The sequence below is a fragment of the Vanellus vanellus genome (assembly GCF_965231255.1).
Source record: "Vanellus vanellus genome assembly, chromosome: 7".
Taxonomy (NCBI): Eukaryota; Metazoa; Chordata; class Aves; order Charadriiformes; family Charadriidae; genus Vanellus; species Vanellus vanellus.
Window position 1 is genome coordinate 22997772 of NC_138912.1, and position 12513 is coordinate 23010284.

Genomic DNA, 12513 nt, shown 5'->3' on the forward strand with positions numbered 1-12513 from the left:
GGAAATAAACAAAATCCCACACTACCTACAAAAGTACAGTTCAAGCCACATGACAAAAGTCCTTTGATAGGTAGTATGCTGAATAATGCTTCCCATCATTCATTCATTCATTCATTGTGACAGAGGGTGGGTTTTTTAGTTCCTTCTTATAATTTTAGTTGGTTTTAGAAAGTAGCTATCTGATGAACTGGAGCCCCAGCCAGAAATGCTAGTGCTTTCTATTTATTGATTTATTTATTATATGTCTGTTGGTCAAGAAGGTTCTTGCTCTTTTTTTATATGTGTCTGGTTTTAAGAGATAACATTATAATGCCTGGCAGGAGAAGTACTCATGTATTGTGTTTGTTCTTTTCAGCTGATTTGCTTAGTGTGTGTAACAGCTCTGTGGTAGGGCTTGGAGTAGACCCTAATTAATCTGTGTGGCCTTTACTGGACTTCTTGCACAATTGCTGGTGGGCTTTTTAAAAGCATGCATGATTGCCAGTGGTTGCTACAATATTTTTTATGCTTTTGGCCTTTCATCAAAAGACAAATGGATGATCTTCCCAGAGTAGTGGCAGCTACATAGGCTTTAGTCTGCCCAAGGGTGATGGATGCTAAGCTGACTTCTTTGGAATCCTGTGTGGCTAGTGAGTCTTGGAGACTTTCTTTTTTAAGACTGATTTTTCTGATCTTATTTGGGAACATTTTTTTCTCACCTCAGATATCAAAGAAAAAATATACTTACTGAGTCTTCTACACACTTACTAAACTTTGTGCTCTCAGCTGAAAAATCTGTTTTGCTGCGGTTCCAGTGTTTTGAATGTTCTTTGGTAGTATGTTTTGTATGCACAAGAAGTCATTCCTAATGCTACAGCTAACAAACATGTAGAATCTAGGTATCATCTTTGTATGATATTAAGAAGCTGGTTTTGATAGTTGTTTGGAACCAGGACCTCAAGTTGTGATACTTAATAGGTGACTCAGCATCGTAAGTACTGGTAATATTATGCAAGGATGTAATCTGGCATCGGTTGTGAAAGCAAATGGTGCTGAAGGTTTTGGTCTATGTCACCTGAGGGCTAGGTAAAACTAGCAGGACTGCAGATTGGTTTTTTATTTAAAAAAATTAATTGGTTCTTGATGTGGGGCTGAGAAAGGAGTAGATGCACCTGAACTGATCAGAAGTGTTTATCTGCAAGTCTGAACAAGTGTTTCTGACCTTGTGTTCTAAGTCCAGTTTAGAAAACTGTGAATATAGAAAACTGTGAATATAGCTCATCTGCATTAATTCTGGTTTTGCTGGCTCTCTGTTCAACAGTAAGAATATTTCAGGCTCTGAGTGCTGTCGAAAACTTTAAAGGTCTAAGGCTTGCTGCTCACTGAACAGTTTTTATTATAAATATTTTTTTTAGGAATATGGCATGAGTGATACCGTACACACGGCTCCTCCAGCTTGTTGGTGCCTTCGACTGTGTTGTATAGACTTGTCTAGTACTGTGTAATGGGGTGGTAGAGATACTAAGGAAAACTAGTTATCTTTTGTTTGATTGAGTGTCATCTCATAGCTGTTAATTTCAGTAACTGTAATGAAAAACATTAGGACTGCTTAAAATGGGAGTAAGAACTTCAGTAATTATGGTGACATCTCTGAAACACTCTGAATACTGCGAAGTCTTTTTTGTTTTACTAAGATAGTGTCCAGAACTGGTTACCCTCAGCTTGCATTAAAAATATTTTGTGCTGAAATGGCTTTTTTGTTACTATGTGAAGGCTATCATGTTGATCCACTTCATTTGGATTACCTTTCCTGAGAGCCCTACTAGCCAGCGTGTATTGTATGTACAGTATCACCCAATCCACTATTTTTTTCCATTGTTGATTTGTGTCTTGTAGCCAACTAAACCAAAATTCCAAAATTTTGTTCCCTAAATGTAAATGGCTAAAGTCCTTCTTTTGTGCTACCAAAAGAAAGTAAGTATTCTCTGAAGAGTTTAAAAAAAAAAAAAAAAAAAAAAAAAAAAAAAGATGGTGTTAATGTTTGCTGAGAATTCTAGGCAACTTCTGTTTAATTCTGTTCTTAAAGTAGACTACTCACTTCTCTGGGCTCAGCCAGATTAATTTGTGGCACTCCTCCTGTCTCGTGGCAAACTTTAATTAAGTTCATGCTTTATGTTCTTCATGGTTTCCACCTTGATAAAGCTTACTGATGTCAAATTCATATGCACAACCATTAATATTTGAAAATCTCCTTAGGAAGTCCTCAAAATATCCAGTAAGGAGTACTCTATTTTCAGTAAAGACGAGGCATAAAATAACTTTTCTTAACTGCTTAACTAAAAGTAATGAGTTCAAACTGCTGTTTGAGGGCATTGGAATGTTTACAGTTTATTTTGTGACCTGAAAAGGGCAACCAGATCTTTTAAAGTGCATTCAGATAAAATTATTCCATTTTCTAATTTACCCGGAATCTGTCCCACAGTGGGGTGGCTAAGCTTGACTGTCTTTCTTTCAGGACATGTCCCTAAGTATATGGAGCAATGTGTTGGCTCACTCCTTCAGGTAGCGATTGATCAGAATGTCCTTTAAGTAGTTTAGAGGTCTGTATTGTCATGGTTTTGGATACTACCATGGGAACAGATGGTATGCCAGGTGCTAGGCTGTATGGCATAGGCACAAACTGGCATGTGTTTCATGTAGATGGCATAAAGAAGGCAATCCTGACAGATGAGCATGAGTAAAAAACATGACAGAAAAATACCACCTTGAAAATTAAAAAGCACGGGTAATGCACAAGTGCCATTCCCTTATATACCTGCTGCTTTGTGATAACCTGTTCCATATCCTTCACCTACTTGTTCTCCCGCTCCCCCCCACCCCCGCCCCCACCTTTGCAGATTGTGGCTTTCCATCTTGTATGTGATCTTTGGTACGATGGTCTTGACATTACGCTTGTAGCCTGTGAACTCGGTGACTGCTAGGCTTGACTACTTTTTTCCCTCAGCGTAGTACATTCTCTGGATTTTTTCTGTGGTAGATAAGATACGTTGCAGTAATTTACTGAAAAGTAAGAACTTAAGCATGGCTAATACTGAGTTCAGTTGAGTTCTGATGTTCCAGGAGCATCCAAGCAGCTTTCCATGTTGGAGGTAATAAAAAGCTTCACATAAATGAAAACTTTCTGAATTTTTCAGTGAAAGTAACAGAGAGAGGAGTCAAAACCTGTTGTTCTTGGCAAGCATTGGAAGCCTGTGTGCACATGAAAGCAAAAAGTATGTGTTGGGGATTCAACTAATGAGGAATACAGAATGAAAGTAAATTTGTTTAGGAGGAAAAATGAGTAAAGGCATAGGCAGGAGATGTGAAAATACAGAGGTCTTGGCTAAATTCTGTTCACGGAAATTAAATCTGTATTCAGCTAGTTGTTTATGTGGTAAGAATGAGAAACTGTTGTGTCTCCTGTTTCTTCTGCAGTGTTTGTAGCTGCATGCTTTTTTCTTTTAATGCCGTTACAAAATGCTTCTTGCAGATACCTGTGGATTGAAGGTGTCGTCCAGGTATTCGAGTTGAAAAGAAGAACTTAGTCTGCTGTGTTCCCTTTACTGTAGTTGTGCTCCTTTTGTTGGTTGGCAAAATTTTTGTAAGGCATATTTTAAAAAAATAATTACAGAATATTTGAAAAGCATACATGTAATAGATGCTTACACTTGTTTCCTTTGCAGGTATTGTTGGAGAAGCAGATGAAAATGGAGAAGATTATTACCTTTGGACTTACAAAAAACTTGAAATCGGTTACAATGGCAACAGAATTGTAGATGTCAATCTGACCAGTGAAGGAAAGGTGAAATTGGTACCAAACACAAAAATCCAGATGTCATATTCAGTAAGTAATCTGGTGATGCATCTGTAATAAGAAATTCTACATGGTGAAATAGCTCAACAATAGGTGCTTGTATACCTACAACTATGTATTGATAGGTCAGGCTTTATTAGAGGAAGATGCATATTTGCTACTTCAAATATTTATTTTCATTACTGAAAAACCTTGATAGGTTTATTAAGAATAAATGTAAAATGATGATTTTTAAAACATTTCCAACAAACTGAAGCTTCTATGATCTGCAGAAAAGTGTTTTGGTGGTAAAGGAAGATGTTCCAAAAGGTATGGAGACTAGAAGGATAGAGGACCCCCCAGTAGGTACACATTTTCTTGATGTTTGGAGCTCTGATACTTGCATCACAGATTTGAACAGGATTTTGAGCTAGGACCAAAACCCACTGTAAGCCTTCATACTTCACAAGCGTTAGTATCAAAGCTTATTTTGTTTTTGCAATCCCAGTAGAAATTGATCTTATTTATATAACTGTATTAGTAAGGTTTTCTCTGAAGCCCTCTGCTATTATATTGAATTGCTGCGATAAAAGGTAAGGAATAAAAAATGTTTGCTGGTCTGAGAGAATGAATTGATTTTTTTCAGTTTTCTTCTATATTTATTTGATGTTACATAAATGTGTAATGGTTTACTTCTCATGTTCACCACATTTGTATACTGAAACTAGTTCTTAACACATTGCTTTTCTACAGTGTGTTAGCAGTAGGTGTCAGCATAAGATTTTATTTCAGAGGGTATTCTTGCCACTATTACATTTGTCTTGTGCTGAATAAGTTGTATAGTTTGAAGTGGAGATAATTGTGGTTTATATGTGCTTTCTAGAATTTTGTTTACACTAATCTCCCTATTTCTACTGCAAACTTGATAGTAGAAATTTTGACATTTTCTGTTACAAATTCTACCAGCATTATGAAGTCTGTTTGCTCTGTGAATTTTGAGGTGGATAGCACTGAGTAGCTGCCAGTAATGAAAATAATGTTAGATGTTCCCTTAAAACACTTTTCGTGTACAGAGCTCAAGACTTACTTGCCCAATTCTCTTGGCACCACTGAGCAATTGCTGGGCTAGTGTGTGTGTGGTGTTTAATTCACAGATTGTCTCTGGCGGATTTGTTCTAAGCAGTGCTTTTTAGTGGCAAATTCTCTAATGAGAAATGTATCGGCTTAAAACAATGTTGAAAGTTATTAATGTTTTGAGCTACTAATCTTGAACAAGGTTGTAATTAGAACTGAAGAACATTAACATACCTCAAGGTGAGTAATACTTGAGTCTTGGGGTTTTTAATCTGTCTCAGGACTGTGGTGAGTGATAGGGCTATTCAGTCTACATTTATATGCTTCCCTCTATAACGAATAATAGAACATCTGTTGGAAAGGATAGTTCCTTGCCATGTATTTTAAAATGATATGCACAAGGGGGCTGCGTTTGTTTCAAGATGACTAAGAATCCTGATGTTTCCTAATCTTGGCATACTTTTGAAAAAATTTTAGTGTAGATTTTTTTAATTTCTGAAATTGCATTTAAAAATTAAAATGAAAAAAATCTGGCAAAAATTCTGAAAAATACTTTGTGCTACCATATTAGCACCATATAGTTCATTAGTACAATTAAATCTTCAAAACCTAAAGCAGTCCTCTGTGCAGCTAGTGGAGTAACTGATAGCAGCAGTATGCCATTACACTGTGATAGCGTGGCCATGAACACATACCTTTCCAGCTGGTTTCAGAGTTATTTATTGGCAATCAAAGTGTCTAGATTGCAGAATCCTGTGGTCTTACAGATTTTTAGGCTGCAGCTTTTAGCTTGTAGCTTTTAAAATTTTTAATGTCTGTCTTTTAGGGTCCAGCTTGACCCCTTTTATCTATTTCCCTTCCGGCCAGCTTGTATCTCAGTTTATGCCCTTTTCTTTCCTATTGGCATCTGTTTTAAATCTGCTCTTATATCTTCTAATTTCCCTCACTTCTGCTAGATTGCATCTTTTTGCTTGGGCACTGTACTCAGAGAGTTTAGGTGCAGATGATTTCACTGAATATTGGTCTCAGTGCATGGCAGCAAAACATCTCAGTTGCTGTTGGGGGAGCAGAAGGAGATGGTGTTGTCATCACTCAATGAACACTGGTAATGTTCTCCACGAGCCTCTTTTCATGCAACGCAGCATGTGGAAATGTTGAGAAAAGGGAGCATGCTGTCAGCAAAATAAAATCTTTGGAAAAATTCCACTGCTTTCTAGCATATTCATTCTTGAATATATTTAAACATGCTTTCTTTCTCTAACATTTGTTCTGAAATCTTGGGCAAATTTGGGAGGATTTTTGAAAGGTATTGCCTCATCGTTTTACAAGTATCTACTGTGGGGAAAAAAAAATCATCTTTGAACTATTAGTTTGACAAAACTGAAAAATAGGGTTCTTTGATGGATTTTTTTTTTTGTTTTGGCACCTTCAGTATGAGTATCTTTGTGAGCTGCTTCTATAATCATGAAAAGGGTTTGTTGTATTTGGCAACTAGAAGTTTTCATATTCGGTTAGCCTCACAGAGACAGTGAGAGCTCAGGCAGTGCAACACCGATTCTTCCTTGTTCTTAAACATAAGCATAGACAAGATTAGATCCACGAGCCAAGGTGGATGATTTTCATTCTATGTCTGACCTGTAGATATCAGTCTTCAGGAACATCAGTCCGTTGTTTTTGCCAAAACCTAGATTTGTATTGAGGAAAACATCTGAAGTTGATGACTTTTAAAATGTGTTTTGGGTTTCTGCATGTGAGTATAGCTGAACGTGTGACAATGAGCTTTTCAGGTGCAATTTTTTCTCTCTTTAGGTGAAATGGAAGAAATCGGATGTGAAGTTTGAAGACCGATTTGACAAGTATCTTGACCCATCTTTCTTCCAGCACAGGGTATGTATTGTTCTAAGGCAACCTTACAAAATATCCCTTCAAATGGTTCCTTTAGTTCAGAAGATGTCGTGGAATTTTTGGACGACATCTTTGAGTTTTTGGATGTCCCAGATGTTCCAGGACAATGGAACAGGCAGGTCTAGGACTGTAGGTTGCTCAAATAGGATGGCTCTGTTTTTTCAGAGTGCTTCAGTAAATGTGCAGGCAAGCTTCAAGCCTGCAGCACATACAAGGCAGTTCCAGAAAATATATTCATGTGATCAGAAGCAGTGAAGTTTCAGGGACACAACTGAATGACTTCTTAGCTGAATAACTGCAGTTGGTCATAGGTATGCTTTTTACTGAAGTAAATGCAAAGCAAAAAGCATTAGCCTAAACCAATTGGTAATAACAGCCGTGATGGTTTAAACCTGTGATGGTAATCTCCTTAAGGGTAGTATACTGAGCTGTACTACTTTCTGAAATTGGACATTTTGGATTCTGTTTGGAGCTCGGTGAAAGCCAGATGTGCTTGTCAGAGACAAAATAATGCTGCTGTATGTTTTGGTCCTGTGTAAAGCAATGGTTCCTTGGGCTTTTTGGCCGTGAGCATCTCTTTTACTGCTCAAGCCTTTTCTCGAGGAAGGCAGCAGCCCATCGTGTTGCTTTTTCTTTACCAAGGGAGCATGTGCAGCCAGTTATTTGAACTTTGCGGATGCTTAACTAAGCTGTGATAACTTCATCGTGAGCAAGCTTGACTGTTGAAAAGTTTTATGGATGGTCTTTCCCAGGCCCAGTTTTAGTGGAACTTTCTACAAATGTAGTGTTACTTACAATATGGGTTTATTGTTACTCAGCTAGTGCTGACAAATTGTCCTGCTAGGCAACGATTTATCCTTATTGGAACAAATTTGAAACACATTTACATTTATAAACCTTAGGGATGTGTTTTCTTTTTGTAGATTCACTGGTTTTCGATTTTCAATTCTTTTATGATGGTGATCTTTCTGGTTGGCCTAGTGTCTATGATATTAATGAGAACTTTGCGAAAAGATTATGCAAGATACAGCAAAGAGGAAGAAATGGATGATATGGTAAGATCTGCATTCATGCTTTTTAAAACCTTTTTTTAAGGCTTATTGTTTTCTCTTCATACATTCATTGTGTTAGCAGTTCTGAATGGCTTTCTTCAATTGGACAGAAAACTGCCATATGTGTGTCTTGAAAGTGTTACTGGTTTCCTTTATAATATGGTCCTAGGTTGAAACCCAGAATTCTGTCTGTAGTCACTGTGGTAATGTTCGTTTCCACACTTAGGTTGAACGACGTCCATTCTAAGTATGTAATAGGAGCTTGTGTATAATCCTAAGCACTTCAGAGGATTTTAGGGACAGGGAGGGAATCTGATACATTTTACTGCATCATCCATTCAGGCAGTAATTTTTGTTGTCTTTATAAGCATCTGAAAAGTAAACTTTCCTACAAGATTTGATGGATTCAGGAGGGAAGACATACTTGCACTTGAAGTTGCTTTAATAAATCAAACCTTTAATTTATGCCTGGCATGTGTGTTTGTCATTAATTGTCATGACTAGACTGAAAATCTTTTTTGCTGTTTTTCCTAGGACAGAGATCTAGGTGATGAGTATGGGTGGAAGCAGGTTCATGGAGATGTTTTTAGACCATCCAGTCATCCTCTAATATTTTCATCGCTTATTGGTTCTGGTTGTCAAATTTTTGCTGTGTCTCTTATAGTCATTGTTGTTGCAATGATAGAAGATTTATACACAGAGTAAGTATAATTGTGCCATGCCTTCCGCATATAAATGCTTAGATGAACAAAATAATTGCAAAGATTAACGTTCTAAGTGGCCTGGAAAAAAGTGTTTGAGAGCCTTTAGTCTTTATCTCGAGATCAGATGTAGTATTCAGAAGAGCTCTTTTAAGTTGTAATGAAACTTCGTCCTCTTATCCTGTGAGTTGGCCTCTTTAATTTTACTCTTCTAATGCTTGCTTTTTACGTGATTTATTGTGAACCTAGTTTGTTCTGCAGCATCATGGATAGGTTATATGGGAAATAAATGTTAAAAGGTACATATGTAACTCCTGGTTTCATCTGGACTGACAAGATACCGCTATATTTCTTAGTCTGTTTTCCCCGCCATGTCCTGTAAAGATTGAAGTAGGAGTGTGCTGTGTTGTGAATAGCCCTGTTTACTGCTGACAATGCATTAAGCCAGTCTTATCCGTGAGTCCTTTGAGGAATGGAGATTTAGTTTCCTAAATTCTTTCAAACAGATACTGCTCAGCCTGTGTTGCATGTAAAACTTTCAGCAATAGGTGAGCTGTAGTCCTGACTGGAGAGAACTCATTTAAAAGAAGCAAATATTACTCAAGTTTAAATTTAACACACTGGCGGTTCACTCAGTTCTCTGCCTTTTATCTTATTGAGATGTTTGCTGTCCTGGATGGACTTTATCTGTTTCTGTAATAATTGTATTTTGAATATTGGGGGGATTTTTTTGTTTGTTTGTGGACAAGTGCTTTATTTTAAGCAATGACTACAACTTCAAATCCCTGTTTTATTTTCCCTTTAAATCACCTGTCGATTTTAACAGGTTGTAATACTTCTCATGTACCACTAGAGAGAACTCTTGTTTTTTAATTTAGCTGCCTTTTAACGTTGGGTTTAAAAAAACACTCTGTAGTACCAGTATCTTGGCATATTTTCATTTTTCATATGGTGTTATTCCCCCCTTGTGCCCCATGGTTACATATCTGGCAAGACTTACATACACATTTTAATTGTACAGCATGTCAGCGCTTTAAGGGAGGGAATGAAACTATTTCCGAACGTTTGTGCACTGTAGGGAAGCTGTAAGCTCGTAATGGCAATTGTAGAATGTGCCAGAACAGTAATTTTTAAAAATATACGTGCACTTTGTCTTTTTTTTTGCAGTAGGCCTTTATATCACTTTCAAAGTGAATTTAATTCTAGATGTGTAATGGAACAATTGACCAAATCTGGTGCAGACAATTCTTACATTTAGGAAAATAGTGACGTGAGTAAAAAAGGCTGTAAACCATAATTACATGAATGATTGCCTGTCAGTGTTCTTCAGGTCTGTTAAAACTCTTAAGGATCATGCAGCTGATGCCAACTAAAAGTCTCTCAGTGAAATTTGGTCATAGCAGGTATTAATTTATTAATACTGGTTTGTGTTTTTGAGAAGCTTTTCCATTAGAATATTTGAAACATAAGCAAGTAAGCTTGAGAACAGGACATCTTAAGATAATTTTATATGAGTATCTGGTCATTTTACAGGTAGCCTGGATTTACATGTGTCACTTCAGACTGTGCATGGTCTTCTGGGGTTTTGCATGTGTTTCTAAATTGTCTTAAGTTAGGATAAGGTAGAATTGGTTTCTGTCTAACTGGTAGCTTTCTAAAACGGAGCTATTGCTTATTTTTTTTATGAAGCGAATGTTAGCATAACACTCTTAGGGTTTGTGGCCAGCAGGTATATTTGCTTAGTTCAATCCATGCAGTCACGGAAGCCAGTTGTACTAAAGATTACTTCTTTGCATAGAGCAGGCATCCAGTAACGGTTTATCAAAAGTCAAAATGCCAATAGTCTGGAATCTCTCAGAACAACTAATTTGAGGAAAGTACAGGAAGCTGGCTGAAGACCTTCTACTCCTTTTTGCTATCGAAGAGTAGCAGAGGGACATGGGGAAGCAGCTCTGCTCATGAATAACATTTATATCTTGCTATTCTTAGACATGATTTTTAAAAATGTATTCGGAGATGGCTTTTGTGATTTAAAATTATTAGCTTTGCCTGTAAAATTTCAGAAAAATTATGCCAAAGTGAGTACTCCATCATTTAATGAGATGATAATTTTAAAATGACTAAACTCTTCTGACTGGACTGCTCCATGCTGATTTGTGGCTTCATTATCGTATATATAGTTTCTAAATCAAGTTTTCTGATTTTCTGTAAGATGAATACTTTTGATCTTAGAAGTTAATTTCTGAAGGAAGGCAGAAACATCATTCACAATCATAGTATATTTTTGTTAATACTGGCTTTTATGTTAAGTAAAGAGGACCTTTTATCTGTAGCAGTTGAATCTTACACTTAATGTATGTCATATAAATAGTTCATTTTTTTATACACAAGGTACACACATCCAAATGCCAGAGTATTTTGATCAGAGGTGAGATTTTGTACTCCTGTGAAAATAGCGCATGTTAGAAAAGAATGTAATATGTCAGAACTCTTTTGCCTGGATTGAATTTGACTTGGCCATAAGCTTTGGATGCAAACAGTTCTCATTCTTACGCACGCTTTACAATTTAAACACTTGTAAATTTTTACATTACCTAAAAATATTAAATAACTTCTTCTGCTAAATATACCTCTCTTACACTTTTGCTCTAATACTGTTTGTTTTTCCATTTCATTTCCCAAAAAATCACTTCTTGTAGGAGAGGATCAATGCTTAGTACAGCTATATTTGTTTATGCTGCAACATCGCCAGTGAATGGATATTTTGGAGGAAGCCTTTATGCTAGACAAGGAGGTAAATTGTTTTGGTGTTTCAGCATTTTCATTACATTGTTAAATGGAGAAGTTACTATTTTCTGGTTTGCAGCAATATAGAAGCGTCGTCATGGAGTTAGGTCATTCAGATAGAATCCATTAAATTCTTAATAAAAAAAATATTTTGAGTATATTTAACTTTCATATTATTTCCCATTCACTATTGGCTGCATTTTCTAACTAAAGATAGCTGAAGTCAATTTAAAAGTAATAAGAGTTAAAGAACTGTTAACAGTTCTATCTTGTGAATTGCTTGTTATACTCTTGTATATAATTGTTTGGCTCATGACATCCAGAGAGTGTAATAGTCTCTCCCTTTGTAACACGCTGTTAAACAGCTCATGTCATCTTCTCCAGATGACTCCTACATAGCCCTCCTCCATAGGTACCGGGGGGAGGTTATGTTTACTAACATGGAAAGGATGAGTATACAGTACTTGCTAAACCATTAACTGTGGATGGGGAAAACTGTTTATAGCATCTTTTAAAGGTTATTCCACTTTCCAATATGTCCTCTGCTTTATACTTAGCAAATTCAAAATATCAGTAGAGAGCAGAAGCCTGATAAAATTGCCATAACAGGTTTGGACAGGCTGTCTCCAAGTGCTCTCCACTATGCTTCTGAATTATGACCAATTAACAACCTTGCAGTCCACTACCTTCATCCATTCCCTATGCGGCAATAAAAGAGTAATCAATATCTATTATCTTCTACAGTGCTTTAGAAAAAATAATTCTGGTAAGTTTGCAAAAGAAAATTTGTATCTTTTTAGCATGACACACTTATTAGTAGTCAGTCTCAACTGCACTGTAATCTACTCTGAGTTTGGACGTTAGATGTTTCTTTTCATGTGTCTTGTATAAACCTAGTGATTTGTAGAAAAACAGATCTAGGTAAATCAGGGTTGCTCTTCTAAAATGTACTGTGCTGGAGAGTTCAGCCAGATTTGCATTTTTTTTTCTACAGACCAAATGTATCAAACCATGAAATGCTGATTATGTTGGTGCATCACGGTGAAAATACATATAATGGTCTTGAAAAGCATATGCTGGTTTTGTGACTTTTTAATTTAGTGCATATTTACTTGCTGTAGGTGACCCTGCTCTGGCAGGGGGGTTGGACTAGATGATCTCCAGAGGTCCCTTCCAACCCTGA

General features: G+C 36.6%; 1 protein-coding gene across 1 annotated transcript in view; it reads left to right on the forward strand.

Annotated features, from left to right (window-relative positions):
- Nucleotides 1-12513, forward strand: part of TM9SF3 (transmembrane 9 superfamily member 3) — a gene marked incomplete at its 5' end in the record, with an annotated part of 52390 nt that overhangs the window by 21690 nt on the left and 18187 nt on the right. Inside the window, 5 exon segments of the mRNA XM_082486750.1 lie at nt 3702-3862; nt 6695-6772; nt 7714-7845; nt 8377-8543; nt 11243-11337. Of these exon segments, the coding sequence (XP_082342876.1) occupies nt 3702-3862; nt 6695-6772; nt 7714-7845; nt 8377-8543; nt 11243-11337 (633 nt within the window).